The 16,346-nt window shown below is 49.5% G+C and overlaps 1 protein-coding gene, 1 long non-coding RNA gene, 1 other non-coding gene and 1 pseudogene across 19 annotated transcripts in view; 1 reads left to right on the top strand and 3 right to left on the bottom strand.

Annotated features, from left to right (window-relative positions):
* Positions 1 to 2,141: 2,141 nt before the first annotated feature.
* On the bottom strand, positions 2,142 to 5,215 carry LOC132656971 (uncharacterized). Its single transcript, XR_009594810.1, has 3 exons — positions 5,070 to 5,215; positions 4,249 to 4,549; positions 2,142 to 3,607 (listed from the first exon to the last, which is right to left on the bottom strand). It is a non-coding gene; the product is annotated as an uncharacterized LOC132656971 (long non-coding RNA).
* Positions 3,958 to 4,029, top strand: Trnaq-cug (transfer RNA glutamine (anticodon CUG)). The gene has a single exon. It is a non-coding gene; the product is annotated as a tRNA-Gln (tRNA).
* Positions 5,216 to 9,557: 4,342 nt separating the features above from the next.
* On the bottom strand, positions 9,558 to 11,900 carry LOC110545895 (transcription factor BTF3-like; annotated as a pseudogene).
* A 173-nt stretch (positions 11,901 to 12,073) lies between these two features.
* LOC110545906 (myomegalin-like) overlaps positions 12,074 to 16,346 on the bottom strand; it is a 187,711-nt gene continuing 183,438 nt past the window's right edge. For 8 of the 17 annotated variants that reach the window (XM_060393019.1, XM_060393020.1, XM_060393023.1 and 5 more), the window contains 3 exons: positions 14,943 to 15,081; positions 14,717 to 14,763; positions 12,074 to 13,011 (listed from right to left, as the gene is read on the bottom strand). In XM_060393019.1, coding sequence (XP_060249002.1) covers positions 12,925 to 13,011; positions 14,717 to 14,763; positions 14,943 to 15,081 — 273 coding nt within the window. In that variant the 3' untranslated portion in view covers positions 12,074 to 12,924. Of the gene's footprint in view, positions 13,068 to 13,678; positions 13,731 to 14,716; positions 14,764 to 14,942; positions 15,082 to 16,346 lie in introns of all 17 variants that reach the window. The other 9 variants (XM_021632346.2, XM_060393028.1, XM_060393024.1 and 6 more) reach the window with 2 other exon arrangements.

Genomic DNA, 16,346 nt, shown 5'->3' with positions numbered 1-16,346 from the left:
ACCGCATGGGCAGCTCTTGTCCTTGCTGGATTGGCAGAATCTTAGGCAGTGATTGTTGCTCCTGGCTGCTCATCAGATCCCTGATGGAGAGCCTGAGCATACTGATGGCTATCTGCCACCTCCAGCTCAGTGAAGTGGAAATCTTAGGTGTGGGGCCATACTACACACTTCTAAAATTCCCACATTATTCTAACAGACTGGGCTGGGACCACTGTCCTGACCCTCTGTGCTAGATTACACACTATTCTAACAGCACATCTCTGATGCTCCAGTCAATGTGGAGAATACAGTGTTTGCTCTCTGCGCCTTCATTTCATGGAGTTTACACATCAGAGGGCTCTGGATTTTCCTGAAACAACTGAGTCTCCATACATTGGCTGCTCGAGTCAACTAAGGTCAACTTTCTTAAGGAGAAAATGGTGGTGGGAATGATGACTGAGAAGAATGAGGGACGGACAGCACACAGCCACGTGTGTAAGGAAAACAACTTGCACTGATGAGAGTCAACTCTATCAGCTAATCACAAGACAGACCAGTCCGGAGATGACCTATAGGCTAGACAGCAGGGACTCTGCCTGTGAAAAAATGTCCTAAATGTATGTTCTGGTCTCTGAAACTACAGTTGGTGCCAAAATTCTGTGAGGGCCAAACCTGCATTGTTGTGAGCTTTCCACAGCATCTCTGGTCTGTGTGGCTTGCTTCTGTATCCTTTCCTGTCCCCTCCATGTCACTTCTACAGCAGTTCCCAGTCACATAAGTGGTTCAAAGGTATTGTTAGTCCTTTTCATGGTGTTAGTTTGGACCCTGAGGTGCAGGTAAGGGTGCTTGCCACCAAGTGTGGTGGAAGGGGAGAACCAACTCCTACTTGTTTTCTGATCTCAACATATTATTTTGGTATCAGCATGTTATTTTGGCAGTTCTGAGCCTCATAAAGTTCCATGTGAACATAAGATGACTTTTTTTTTTTTCTATTTCTGAAAAAGGTTGGGATTTGGTAGGTTGCATTGTACCTGTGCTTGGATAGTTTTGGCATCATGGTAGACCACCTCCATGTTTCTAGGATGAAGGGAGAGGCCCATGCTCCTTGCCACCTTTTCATTTGGTGCTTCCCAGCAGTGTAAAGGAGCCAGTCCTGGGCCCATCCTATGGATTTTCCTGGCTATGACAAACTTGTGTTTCTTTCCCAGTCCCGTAGCCCAGGTTGCTCCTTAAGAAGTTGGATGTTGTAGGCATTTCTCATCGTTCCCCAAAGCTTTCTTTCCTCACCCTTCGGCTCTGCCTCACCCTTTGGCTGCCAGTACGCCACATGGCTTCAGTCTGCAGCACGCTACTCCTTAACCATGCAGACTATGAAACTGTATTCTCAAGGTGTAGGTCAACCACAATCTTGAGAGAGCAAACACCAGGGACTAAGATATTATCTTGACTGTGGTTCCTCGTGGCTCTTTAACACACATTTCAGGCCATTGTGTTCATAACAAATGCTAGAAGAAAGAAGTTGGAGCCCAGAACATAAAACAAAGCCAAGGCTCATTGGTTTTACCATTAAAAAACAGCCTGTAGGACAGCTTAGTGAGTAAAAAGACTTTGGCCCAAGCTTGACTAGTTCTTGACTAGAACTGCATGGGGGAAGAAGAGAACCCCCTCCCCAAAAAATGTCCTCTGACCTCCCCACAAGTAGGCTTTTCTGTTGGCTTGTGTCCCTAGTCCCTGTTAGTAGAATATTCAGCAAACAGTTGGGTGAAAGGCCATTTCTAATAACTGATATTTGCTGGCATTTCCTAGTGGTTTCTCTCTCACCAAACACACCTACAGGAGCCAAGTTGAACCAACAAAATAGTGGATTTAGAAAATACTTCTCTGAAAGGCATTCCTTGATCACCCTCACATCTACCATTTAACTCAGTACAACACTAGGATATCCCAGTAATGTCTTTCAGCCTCGGACAAAATGTAAGGTATACATGGTATACCTACTGAATGGAGGCGTTAAGGTGATGTGAGTGTGTGTAGAAGGAAGGAGAGTAAGACAATGTTCCTCTTAGTGTCTGATACATCAATTAATAGCTTTTCCTGCTCTAATCCTTATGGTGCTGGCTTGCAGGTCTAATATTACATACACCAATGTTACATACAATAGGTTTCTTTTAATGGCATAGGTGGGGTTGGTTTGGCTTAGATTTCATACATGAACACTGCTTCTATATCACTCACACACACACATGCACACACACATCCCGTTGAGCCAATTTATCTTTGCTCCTGTGTATGTACTAAAGCTGACCACTTGGACGACCGACGTGCGAGCTCATGCCTGGAAGAAACTGCTGCTCCCTCTCTCAGCAGCCTGTAGCTTTTTATACAGGGGTGAGGCCACGTGGAATGGGTGTTACCTGTCAGCTGGTGTCATGATGCTGGTCTTGTTGGGGCAACTGTATTGAGAGTCCATGTCTAGGGGATGCTATCTAATAGAAGACACCCTGGGCCTCTGTTTCTTAGTCTTTCTGCTTCCTCTTCTGTGATTTTCATTGATCCTTAAATGTAGGGTCGTGCAGATGTTCTCAGACATCACCACAACCCAGAGGTTCTTGCCCATGCTTGGCTGGCCTCATTGCTTTCAGCCTGAGGTGAGGCAGGATCTTCACAGCAGGGAACACTTGGCAGAGCTAGGAGCATTCGGAGAACAGAGGTGCCAGTCCATGCCATTCAGGAGGCAGAGAGCTGCGGGAAAGGTACATCATTCACTCCTGCCCCTCACTGACCTGTTTCCTCCCAGCAGGCTTCATGTCCTAACACTCCTTTGATGAAATCAGTGCCATCGTGAACCCTGGATCCAGGGGTCCTGGGCTTCACGGGAGCCTTAGGGGAAGGGAAAGGTATTGAAGACTTGGTGTACAAACCTTAGCACCCATCAAAGCTGACTACAATATCTCAGTCTAAGAGGAAAAGCCCACGTCCCCAGTCTCTATTACCACACAGACAGACTCCTTAACTCCGTTCAAAAATCAGTAGCTGGACTTGGTGGTCCACACCTTTAATCCCCCCACTCAGAAGACAGAGGCAGGTGGATCTCTGTGAGTTGAAGGCCTACTAATCAAGTTCCAGGACAGCCAGGGCTGTTACTCAGAGAAATCCTATCTCAAAAAACAAAAGAATTAGTAGTGCCAACGTCCCTGGTGACTGACCTCCCGGCCTATATTCGGACACTAAGATGTGGGTAGCTTCTCAGCGATCACCCGGCACCCAGAAGGAAGCGCAGTCATCCATCCCAGTCGTGGTTTGCTGAACTTTTCATTTTAAAGTGGGGAGGATCGCCCAGTTTTCTGGCCATCTTCGCGGCATCACAGGCCCCGCTGGCCCCTTGCCGTGCACGGTGCTGACGGAGCCACCAGGGGGCGCTGAGGGGACAGCCGCCAGTTTTTCCATTCCTGCGGGAGAGGTACGCTGTGCTCAAAGCTCAGTTTCTTAGGTCCAGGCGATTCAGCGAAGTGTCAGTGAGTCCCCAGCGCTGGATATGTCCTGTGATCATCTAAGGCCAGTGCTGCCCTGGCCTCAAAAGCTGCCCGGGGCATTTCGCCCTGTCTCTTGCAAAGCGTCCCAAGGCATTCTGGAGAACAGGAAAAAAAATATGCAAAGCAAAATAAGGAAACCAATTTTTAGGGAGATGCGGTGAGGGTGCGCAAGGGATTGTGTGCCAGAACAAGACACCAGCAATCCAGGAAGAAGGGATGTGCACTTGCCTGAACCCCCCTTCTCATTCCCGGAGAGACACCTGTCCCGGCTACACCCTACTCTCGCACCGAGAGCTGAAAGGAAGGAACGTGAGTGCGGGTTGTGAATTGAGTTTGCTCCGATCCTGACAATCAGAAAAGTGCTCCGGGAAGAAACGGTGGGGTGCGATGGAGGCTGAGAATGGATCTGGTCACCCATAGTAAATCGGAGTATTTCTGTACGTGTGGTTCCATGGTGTAATGGTAAGCACTCTGGACTCTGAATCCAGCGATCCGAGTTCAAATCTCGGTGGGACCTTTCTCTTTAGCCTGCATAGGATCCGTTTTCTTTCCATTCATATCCCTGGTTTAGCACAGGAAGGAGAGGGGGAGCACGTCCTGGCCATATGTCGTACCTGCCACGACACCACAATAGGACAGACATCCAGTCCTCAGTTACCTCCCTGACCTTGGGCTCGGACTCCACGACCTTCAGGTCTCTCCTCTCTGGAGAGCTGGGCTGGGAGGGCTCCTGTACCTGCAAGGCTGCTGAGCGCCCTCCTCCTGGCTGCTTGCACGCCCGTGGCTCCCTCTCTTCCTTCTTAGCTTGGTCTTGGGTTTGGAGTGGATTTCAGTTCCCTGAACTTCTGAGATTCTCGACGGAAACCAGCAGGGGTCGCCGTTGTCTTCCACTGCTGCTTCTGGGGGAACCTCTTTAAATGCTAAATTTAGACAGAGCTGAGCTTGCATCCCAGGGCCCCGGGGCTCCGGTCTGAAACCACCAGCTGCAGCTGCTTCTGCCAGAACTCTGCCCCAGGGAAACTCCAGTCGAGAAGGCCCTGGGAAAGTTAGAGGAAGATTTAAATTAGAGGAAGATTTAAATAGCCTTCGTATGTAGGTGCCTGGAGAAATTTAAATGATTGTTTTCCTGTGGTTGGAATTTTGGGTAGTTATGAAGTCCTACTGAAAAGTAGAACTGCAGTTTTAGAGAGTTCAGCCTGGGATCGGAAACCAAATGGGAGGTGGCGACAGGGTTGGCAGAGGAGGGTGAAAAGAGAGAGAGAGAGAGAGAGAGAGAGAAGAAGAAATAAAGAAATGAAGGAAAGAAAGAAAGGAAGGAAGGAAGGAAGGAAGGAAGGAAGAAAGAAAGAAAGAAAGAAAGAAAGAAAGAAAGAAAGAAAGAAAGAAAGAAAGAAAGAAAGAAAGAAAGAAAGAAAGGTGCCAACACTGCCGCCGAGGGGCAAGGACTGGCTGCGTTCTCGCCACCTCCCCCAGGTACCCTGGAGCAGGAGAATGGAAAGCTCTTCTAAAGGCCCTTCATAGCTGGGTCCGTGTTTCTCGGGAAGCAAACGTCGCTACCTTAGACCTCGCTTCTCTCTGTCCGTGGTGGCGCCAGCGCTAATCGCGAACGTTTCATTTCATTCTCAGGGGATCCTCTAGCTACCAGCGGACAACCACCCACTGTGGCTCAGTGGACCGTGACTGGACTCTGTTCTTATTCTAAATTCTGACACTGGGTAAAAACCCCACTCCCCAGTGGAATCTGACCATGGTCCCGAGTCTGTGAGGATCCAAGGTAATGAATGATGCAGGCCAGCTCCTCCTGAGACAAAAAGAGAGAATTGCAGTGAAGCTTCGCGAGGCCCCCTTATTTGCCTTGTCTCTGCACAGAGATACCTTAGGACGCTGGTAGAAAAATGCAGACAACTGCTTTTAAAGATTTTGCACAATCCTCTCCGTTTCAGGGTCCAGCCTGCCCCAGGACAAACGTCTTGAAGGTGTTCTGGTTTGCTTTCCTGTTTCTGGATTAAAACACTCTGAGCAGAAACAACTTGGGGAGGAAAGGGTTTATTTCATATCATAGATTACAGTCCACCATTGAAGAAGCCAGGGCAGAAACTTTAAGTAGAAACCGCAGAGAAAAGCTTGGGTTGGTTTGTTTGGTTGTTGTTGTTGTTTTTAGATGTATTTATGTACCAGTGTTCTATCTGCATATACACCTGCACACCAGAAGAGGGCACCAGATCTCATTACAGATGGTTGTGAGCCACCTTATGGTTGCTGGGACTTGAACTCAGGACCTCTGGAGGAGCAGTCAGTGCTCTTAACTGCTCGGCCATCTCTCCAGCCCTGGTTCAGCTTTTTTATTCAGCCCAAGCACATCTGTCTAGGGATGGAACCGCCCACTGTGGGCTGGGCCCTCCTGTATCAATTAACAATTAAAAAAAAAAAAAAAAGAGCCACAAACAGGACAATCCCATCTAGGCCACTTCCCAAATGAGGCTCTTTCCTCTTCAGCATGTCAGTTTTAACCACCAAGATTAGTCATTGCAGGACACACACTGTAGTCCTTTTCATGCCCGTGGTCTGCCTTCGACGAGCTTAATCAACATATTCAGTTTCCCCAATAGAATGCACACTACACCGCACCCCTGCCGTGGTCTGCAAAGATGTACCGGCCAGCACCTTCTTCCATGGACCCCAGATAGCTGAGAACCGCATGTCTGTGACCCTGACTCCTGAGAAGAAAGGCGAATCCGGCGGTGCATTGTGGGTGACAAAGTGTAGGGAGGAGCATCGAGGACACGTGGATCCTAGCAGCTCCTGACCTGGGCAACGGTAGGTAGACAAATGAATCCTCTGCTTCCAAGAATTTCCTCCCCCGGCCCCTGGGAACCGCACTCTGACCCCTGACACGAGCAGCAAGCACTGTCAGTGGTCTCTTTGTCTCTTTAGCTGCCTTGGTGGTGGTTTTGCTCCCCCCGGAACTCTTTCATGGAATACTTCCTGGGTGTCCATCTCTCCCCAAAGCAAAGGAAGCTCATTTAATCTCTAAGGCTCACCAGTTCCATCTAACCAAAGCGTCAGTTCAAAGTAGTAAGTGTATCTAGCGTGAGATCAAAAGTCCAGCCTCTCATTGAAAGCATTCATATTGGGTGGGACTGAGGTTTTCTGAGGCTATGCTATGGTTCAGTCCTGGAGAGAGGCTACTTTCTTGACTGCAGGCACCTTCCTTCTTTCCTTCCTTTTTTTTTTTCTTTCCTTCCTTCCTTCCTTGACTCTCCTGAAGTCCAGTGTGACCCCAGACTCATTGTGCAGCTAAAGATGGACTTGAACTTTTACTTTAAGATCCATTTATTTTATTTTGTGAGTATTTTCAAATTTTAGATCAAATAAGTTATAAAGAAGTAGTTTTTAATATTTGCAGGGAAAAGAGGAACGCGGTGGTGGAAGAGATGTGGACACATAGTTAAAATCTTGGCTCTCTGACAGGCAAATGATTGACAAGCTGTGACCTTTGTCCTCATGGAAACAGGATAAGTCATGGCCTGCTTTGCTGCTGTTTTTGCTCTATCTACAAATCTCTGCTTATTTGGAAAACCTGGCCTCTAACTTAACGAAGCTGAGTGGGGGCATCTGCAGAGCCCTTGTGACGTTAAAGCATTCACCAGTCCATACTGAAAGGAGCCCAAAATTCTAAATCCAGCAGGCGCCCTGGGCAGGTGCGACTTTAACAGCAGCTACCGATAGGCCCAAACTAGTAACGGGAAGGTGACAATAGACTCTCTAGATCCTGGGGATTTGGGACAAAAAGAATGCGAAGAATCTCCTGGGACAGTGGCCCCTAGTTAAAGGGGGGCAAGGGCTAGGTCTGTGCTCTACTCGCAGATTATCTCTGGACAGCCACCCAGGGAGGGCTGGAGAAGCATAAACGAGACAGAACTGGGTGGGGTGGCTCTTCTTGATGGTCAACTCGGCTCCATCTGGAATTAACGAAACCCCAAGTGGCTATATCCACCTGTGAGTAGTTTTTCCTTAAATCATCATTTGAAGTGGAAGGACCCGCCTTTAAACTGGATCCGCCTTTAAACTGGGCCACACCTTCTAGTGGCCTACGCATAAGAACATTCGCCTTAGCAAACCCAGAAGTGTCTCTCCTAGGTGGTTCCAAATCCAGTCCAATAAACAGACTAACCAGATTGGGAATGCCAAGGCACCCAGCCTCCATTACAGTTCTCAGTCCCTGGGGTTTGAGACAGCTGTGGTTACAAATTTAATATCAACCGAACTAATAAACTATATATGTACATGTATGTAATCATCCTCTAGGTTCTGTTCCTCTAGAAAACCCCTGACTAATGCAGGGGTAGTATTCAAACCAAAAACAAAAAACAAAACAAAACAAAAAAAACCAAAAAACTTTAAAGTACAAGAATTCTTGTAGTCTACTGGTCTCCAGGACCCACACTCTCTAGAATAATTAACAACCAAAATTACTGAACAATGCCAAGAATTTTCTTTGAGGAATTTGGGAGATATTTTTATATCTGTCAATGTTTCGTTTTGTTTTGTTTCTGAGGTGGGGATACTCTCTGGAGCCCTTGGCTCTCTTGGAACTCACTCTGTAGACCAGGCTGGCCTTGAACTCACAAAGATCCTCCTGCCTCTGCCTCCGGAGTGCTGCAGTTAAAGGCAAGCACTGCCGCTGCTGCCCAGCTTCTGTCGATGTTCTTATAACCTTTTATTCCCTGGGTTTTAATTAGGCATCTTCCTTTCTAGCCTACCTTAGGGAATTTGATTTCCCAGCTGAAGCTCAGGCATGGCAGCTGACCCAGTTAAGGCAGTTAAAGGGAATTGAGGGAGGCTGTCTTCTCCCTCAGTCAGAATTTAAAGGACCTCTCACGCAGGGAGAGACAGCCTTCGGGTAGGGCTGCCAAGAGCAATTGACAGGGCCATGGTGTAGCTGAGCAGCTGAACCCTAAAGAGCCGGTGAAGTGGCCACAGGCCTTCTTTACCCAAGCTGCCTGCAGGCACTCACATGACATTCCACCAGGAGAGGGGCCTTTGTCCTGCCCTCCTGCTGTCCACTGCATCTGGAGCCTTCTGGGACCAGGCCAGACTGAGTAAGAGGAGCGGGGAGACACGCTGGGTAAAGGCTAGGGTTTTCCTACTCTGGCCTTCCGACCTGGCGTGACTCAGCATCGGGGCAGCAGGCAGTGCCCTCACAGGGAGGCATGCGTCAGGTGGGAAGCCTTAGAATGAATAGAGTCTGGGCTCAGGAGAGAAGTTTTCCAGATTTCCGCACACTGGCCTGCTTGTGGGCAAGGAGCTGATTCATCCCTTCGTATTCCGCATGCCTAGAATGGTTAACACATGTATTGCCTAGAAGCTGAGCGCTCGAACAGGGCCTGCTCATGGGTGCACTTTAAGAAAAGGTCACCCACAGTGGTTGGCTAAGGGACTGGACGTAGTGGAACTTGTTGGCGGGATGGGGTAGGATGCTGGCTCCGCTGGACAGCTTAGCAGATAACACACTATTTCCCCCTGGTTAAATCAGAGCCAGGCAGTCATTAAGTGGTTCGGCTTCACTCACTTCAAGGCTGTGGCCTACCTCAGCGTGAAAAGGATGTGTCTGGAGGAAGGAGCATGTCGACTGATTCCAGGTGTTGACAGTGATGCTAGGGGAAGAAGAGTTTCAGGGCTCCAGGTAACTATTTATAGGCCCAAGTGAAAGATTGGGAACAGGTTTAAGTACGGACCACAAGGGTAGAGCGGCTGAGGTTTTGGGATTGATTGTGAGGGCTCTGGCGGTGCAAGCGAAGACGGCGTGGCCGTCTCAGCACTGGTGGCCTGCTGAATGAGTCTGACTAAAGAGCACACAGCAGTGGTGGGGCTTCCTGCCTTACTCCCTTACCCCCTCGTAAGCTAAAATGGAGGAGAGGGGCATATCTTATTTTTACACCTTCGGCATGAGGCGGTGGAAAACACACGTGAGTACATGTGTGCGCCCCCCCCAATCCCCAAACCCCACATTCAGTATGCAGACTTTTACATTTTTTGCTTTACAGTTCATATTTTTATGCTATTGTCAGTATTTAACAAACTTGGAAAGGTTTTTATTGAAATTGAGTATATTTGCAGTATGCCTGCTCTGGATACATAGACATAATACACTACTGCTAGGGAGCTCTTAGAATATCTGACTTTTTACTGCATCTTACGTATGCTTATGGTCATGTGTGTGGAGGTCAAAGGATAACTTGGGGTACTCGGTTCTCATGTTCCACCATATGGGTCCTAGGGATTGAACCCAGGTTGTCATGGCTTGTCGGCCAGCGCCTTCACTGAGCAAGCTTCCAGCCCAGGATGTCTGTCTTTTCAGTTGCATTTTGTGTGTGTGTGTGTGTGTGTTGAGAACAGTTGGACCTAATGTCTCTGTATTTTGAGTGGGAAAACATTAAGAATAGTCCCAATGCCGTCCTTTGGATCTCTAGATGATAATCTCTCCCCACTTCCTCCAATGCCTTACCCATGGTAACCACGGTTTAACTCCCCTCTGAAGTCGGCAACCCTGGTGAGGTCAGTGAAGTGCTGGCTGTGTCGGCGGTTACAGAGACAATAGCTTGTTGGCATATGGTGCTTGGTGTTAGTTAATTGCCAGCCCCCACCCTCACCCCCACTGCCCGAGAGAGATTCTTACTGTTTATGGGCAAACTGTCGTGTATCCCAAGTGTTAACCTTGCCCAAGAAGTTATTCCCGATTGGATAATTAAAAGGCCTAAAACTGGGCGGGGCAGAATGGGGTAGGCGTGGCCAAAGTTCTCAGACTTTGGGAGAGGAGAATCACGGGAAGGAGAGAGGTGGGAAGAGAGGAGGAAGCCACGATGGGTTAGCATGGAAAAGGAACCACGTGGGCTGGGAGGACTCCGAGTGGCGTGCAAAGGAGCAATCCAGTTGAGGGATGAGCAAGTATTTATGGAGTTACGGATGGCAGGTAGCAGATAAGAATGGTTAAGTCAGATGGAATGGACTGGCGGCTAGGAGATAATGGAGGGTAGCTTGGGAGGTGGTGTCTGCCATGCCCAAGATGAAATGGGGCAAATCTAAAACTCTAACAGGTGTCTATTTTACTTGATTGTGATAGAGGGTTAGATAATGCTGTCATAATGATTATAGGGCGAATAAACATTAGCTCAATATCGTTTATTTTCAGCTACGATAGGTCATGGGGCTTTGATGCCATGAATGCATTTGTTCCTCAATGGATTCATAATTTCATGATTTTATTGGGAAGTGGCAAAGGGTCAGAAAAGAAAGTGGGTCGCAGTGGGGGTGGGCACAGTTCCGTGTGGGCCTTAGATCTCCTGGAGCTGTGAGCCATCCTGTGGGTTCTGGGAACTGAACCCAGGTCCTCGGCAAGAGCAGCAAGTGCTCTTAATTTCTGAGCCATCTCTCCAGCCTTGTGGTGTGTTTACTTTTATTATTTTAAATTATGTGGTGGGTGGGAGTGTGGTGTGTGCGTGTGAATTCGAGGAGCCTGTGGAGACCAGGGGCATTGGATGTCCCGGAGCTGGGAGTTAGAGGTGGTTATGGGCCACCTGACATGCTGCTGGGAACTGAAGTTGGGTCTTCTGCAAGGGCAGTATGTGCTCTTAACCACTGTCTCTCCAGCTCTGCCCCTGGGTTTCTTAATGATAGTTTGTCTTTGTTTTTCACTAGGCAAAGAATTTTATTAACCCTTTTCCAAACTTTATCCCCAGGCTTCCTAAGCTTAATTTGCCACAAAGAATGAATTGTGTATAAGCAAAAACTGAAAAGAGCTGCAGTGTCCAGAGGGTTTGGGCTTAAGCTATTAAAGATCAGATTTTATCAGGTCTATAAACAAAAGAATTTTTAAAAATCAGTCATGATAAAAAAAAAATCAGTCATGATATAAAATAGCAGCTTCTGTAACTTCTTCAGAAGTTTCCTCAGTTCAGTTTGTCTCATCCTTCAAAGCCTCATCAAAATTCTCCACCACATCTGGAACTCTATTATCATCATCCCCAGTAGCAAGTGGTGCTTTTTCCATCCGCAGATTGTCCGGGCAGAGCTTTAATCAGTCTCCTTAAACTAGTCAGACTGTCTACACCAAGCCAGTTTAGGATGCTGGGAAGCGTTTCTGCCAGAGAGGCCTGAACTTCAGGGTTGCTAATGGATCACTGTCCCTTGGTTTGTAAACATGCTCCTCTCTTCCATACCAGAGATGAATGTTTACCCCTAACTTCTAAAGGACATCTGCAGTTTCTTCTCGGCTGCTGTGGCTGCTCTGTGAACTACCTTCTTCCTACAGGTGGTTCCTTCCTTACCAATGCACACTTGAGCCTGTAGTTTCGTGAGCTTTTCCTGGTGCATGATGGTTTATTTCATCTTGTCAGAGTGGAAATGGGGCCTCTAGGGGGACTAGGGTTCACACTCGGGGCGTCTCTGCCAGAGTAGCCTGAGATAAGGCACGTGGGGACGCAAGATGGTGGCACTGCTTTCGTATTCTTACATCCTTGTTCTAGGACTGGTACAGAAATGAGAAGCAAAGGAAAACCACCTCTTTATACACAGCTTGTTTTAATAGCCATCAGAAAGACTGCTCAGTGACCTCTAACCCACCAGTCTGCACAGTAAGCCGACCTTCAACACGTGGCCATGGCAACAACATATATAAATCTATATTATACATTTATACACATACCAACATCCTAGGAGCACTGTGGAGACACACAATCTTCAGCACAGAACAGGCCTTGCCCGTGCCATTAAGAGAGACATGGGCGTGCTAGACGTTCAACAGGCGGGATATGGCCACCAGTCCCCAGTCCCCCTGAGGGAAGTTAGGATTACAGGGGACAGCAGACTTAAGGGAGTCAGTTCAACTTGAGGTCACATAAGAAACAGAGGTGCTGGGCTAGGCCCAGGGCACCTGGAAGTTGCCATGTTTGCTCCAAGACTCCAAGAACTCTGGTGTGGTGGTATCGACCAAAGTCCTACCTGGCTTGGCCCACAGGGTGGCCTGGCTCAGAGTGGGTCTGTGAGGAGAGCTTGCTGAGCCCCATCCTGTCTAGCAGGCCAATGCCGCTCCACGGTGTGCTTTTACAGCTGTCTGAGGAGCTTCGGCAGTCCTAGCTGTGGGCAGTGAGGTCCTAGTTCCCCTGAGTCGGCCATCTAGAGGACAGATGCTGAGGCAAGGGCTGTAATGTGGTGGGCACCGTGCCACCGAGGCTGTTTAGCAGCAGTGCCGTGAGGCCTTCTATGCGGTTTTGCTTAATGCTGGGCCCAGCGGGCCGTTGCGAATCATATTCATTGCTGCCAGGACGCCACTCTCCTTCCTGTGACCCGTGTGGACACATCTCGGAGTCCTTTTCTGGACCTCCAGCAGGAGAGGAGTGGGCCCAGGTCTTTCTCAGCAGATAGGCAGCTGCACAAGAGGCGGGCAGGTCCACCCTTCCTGCTGTTTTAAGGACCTCTGGCTTCGCTTCGTGTGTGGCTCCTGGAAGGCAAGGATCACAAGGCTGGAGGGCACAGCAGGGCCTTTAAGGATTTCACCTGCAGACAAGTAGAAAGGGAGCCAATCAGAGGGAGTGCTCGGACCCCACTGGAGGCAAGAGTGAGAGGTAAATATGCTGGAAGCCAAGAGCCCGAGAGCTGGTTAGGAGGGTGAGCACAGGGGTGGGGTAGCTAGCCTGGAGAAGCTACGGAAGCCCAGATTAGACTCTTGCTGTTTACATCTGAGTGGCCAGACCCTGCCACTCTCCCCCTTCAGCTCATTCATGCTCCAAAGTCAAGTGATCCAAAGCAAGCAAGCAAACAGAAACCAAGAGGGCCTTTTACATCTCTCCCAAGAAAAGAAGTGCCGAACAAGAGAGGAGCAGGACAGACATTCGGCAGAAGTGGTCCTGGTAAGTGCATGTCCCAGTTATCAGAGGGGGTGGAGCCCGCAGGGCCTCTGAGGTGGTCTGAGATGAGGTCTACCATTACAGACTTGGGGCAGCAGGCTCACAGAGATGAAGGGGCCAGCCAAAGCCACACAGCCAGTCAGTCAGTGACAGGCCCCAGGGCCGAGTGCCTCCCCGGAGGCCTGGGAAATAGAGAGGAAAGCTTCCACAGGCTGGGCCAGCTGGGCCAGGAGTGCCAGTGGCCAGAGGCTGCTGGGTTACCTTTGCTGGGACAGGAATATGGCTGCAGCGGGGTAATCTTGTAAGTGTTGTGCTACAGAGGCTCAGGAAAGAAAGGAGTTGTCAGAGAAGGAGGAAATGAGACTGAGACAAGAGAGTGAGCTACATCACAGCCCAACTGGCTTCCCCTTTGGCCTCCATACTGTGGTAGATACAGTTAGAACTTTCTGGGCAGATGCTTAGCTGCCCTGGCAGTGTCAAACCTATGCTCAGAGAATAGGTTCTGATCTTTAAGACATATCACACACACCAAGTCTTCCTTCACACTGCCTCCAGGGGAAGGACCAGCTCTTCACTTTCAAGATGACCATAGAGAGCCCTTGGCAGGGGTGGAAAAATCTTTTTCCTTAAAGGGGCAATGTTTACTTTCAGGTTTTCTTCTAGATCAATGAGACTAAAGATCGTCTGGGGTCTTTACAGACAAGGATGTTTCCAGCCTCAGGCGCAGTGGAGTCGATCTGTAATGTTCTACTTTGCTTTATTTCCACGGGGCCCCTTGGGAAATTCTAGAGTGTGCAACAGGCCTCACAGGCAGACTCCAAATATCTCTGCCTACCCCACCCCCCACACCGCCACCAAGAGTCAACTGCACTGCATTTTCCCAGCCTCCTCACCGCACATGAAGGACAGAAAACTACAGTGAGAGGAGAGGTGAGGGCACGCGGTGAGGTCAGGGGAGGGAGGGAGGGTTTGCTGAGGAACCACACGGAACCAGAAACCTCTTGCACTGTCAGAGCTAGCCAGGGCCCCACACACGGGCTGACAGACAGTGGTGGGCTGAGGGTGGGGCTCCGTCGTGGGCACCATGCCCCCGAGGCTGTTCAGCAGCAGTGCCGTGAGGCCTCCTATGGAATGCTGGGCCCAGCGGGCCGTGGCTAATCATATTCATTGCTGCCAGATGCCACTCTCCTTCCTGTGACCCGTGTGGACACATCTCGGAGTCCTTTTCTGGACCTCCAGCAGGAGAGGAGTGGGAGTGAGGGCAGGCACTGTGGCTCAGTGCTACAGTGTTGTTCTTACCTCTAGGTTAGTCCGTGCTTTCTTCAAGATATCATGGGTCCTGGTCACTGGAAGCAGAAGACAGCCCCACAGAGTGGGAATTACCAGCTGAGCTTGGCTTGCTTGGCATATGCTCCCCTAAAGCACTTGGGCCAGGGCTAGCCATGGCCCCTCCCTCCCTCCCTCCCTTCCCTCTCAGCATTCCTCAGACCCTCTCTGCTGTAAGAGCCCCCGAGGGGACACCTACGCTGGCTCACGATGAACTGCTCCATGCTTTTCTTCTGCTGGCTGGTCCTCTTCAGACGTGAAGCAGTGCGCTGAAGGAGCTGTTCCTGTTGGGACACTTGGGCTCGCAGGTCCAGGAGTTCTTTCTCCATCAGTTGATCCTGAGGAAGAGGGACAGACTCAGACAACATTCACAAGGCTAAACCCACCCTGTGCCTGAGCAGAATGCTACCATCTCCTTAACCTTTTGAATTTCCTTAATTAAAACCTCTCAACATCCGGAGAGGAGAGGAGAAACCAAGGCCTGCTGGGGAGAAACTAAGGCTGCTGAGGCCAGCACCAAATCCCAGGCGCGAGCAAGAGCTCTGTTTGGTCCTGTACAATTTCCTTAACTCCTCATCGAAAGTGGCACTTAGGAGTTCAGGGCCGTTATCTCTCTTCAGAGATGGGACTGACCAGAGGACAATAGGAAGGTTTGCTATTAGCTGCCACCGTGGAGATGTGAGAGTACCTTGACTTAGCATAGCTGGGCCAGCCCATGGCATTAGTAACAGTTCTCTGCTTTGGGGTCTAGGGGAGATCCTGAAATGCCTCTGTCCAGGAGTCTGCCAGGCACAGCCCGCCTCCCCAGCCTGACCCAGAGGCACAGACTCTAAAAAAGTTGTTGAGGTTCTAGAGCATGGCAGAGAGAGGCCCTCATGCTCAGGGCGACCTCCTCTGGTCTTTGGATCAGGTAGGCGTTAGGGGTGGAGGCCAAATGGTGAACAGGTCTCTTGATCAGTTCAGACAAACTTCAGGGTACAAGACCTGGAAATATCTGGCTGTCCAGGCTGATTTGTCTATTTCCTACATTCTTCATTTTTCTCTGCTATCTTGTTGAGAGTTAGAGGGTGGGGAAAGACTGTGTCAGAACCACGATGAAACAGCAGGATGGCTTGGCGGTCTCCCTCCAGGATGCTCCGTGAAGAGCCTGCCCATCCCAACTGGCCATACAAGTTCTGACCATCAAGAACGCTGAAGGATTCAGGAACAGGGCCATACTGCCATGGAAAAAGTGGCTTTTAACCAGCTGAAGGCACAGCCTGTTGTTGTGACAATTTTGGTTTCTTAGAAAGCCAAGTTATGTTGGGAATAGGTTTTTGTTTGGGATACGGGCTGCTGCAGATTGAACACAGCAGCTGACTATAACTTGTCTCATGCTCTGGCAGGGTTGTACTTTTTCTAGCTGAGGACAGTTTATGTTTGGAACTCTGGGTACTCGGCAGAGGTCGTATCAATGACAGAGCCTCAAGAGAGGTGGCTGCTGTTCCCCCTGCTGCTGCTGCTGCCGGTGCTCCTGCTGTTGCTGCTGCTGGTTGCTGCTTGGTACTATCCTGACTATGAAGGTCAAACTTGCCCCAAGGAGCTTAATGCCCCTAATCAGCAT

Source organism: Meriones unguiculatus, chromosome 10 (assembly GCF_030254825.1).
Source record: "Meriones unguiculatus strain TT.TT164.6M chromosome 10, Bangor_MerUng_6.1, whole genome shotgun sequence".
Taxonomy (NCBI): domain Eukaryota; kingdom Metazoa; phylum Chordata; class Mammalia; order Rodentia; family Muridae; genus Meriones; species Meriones unguiculatus.
The sequence above is the reverse complement of the archived record's forward strand: the minus strand, read 5'-3'. Positions and strand labels throughout refer to the sequence as shown.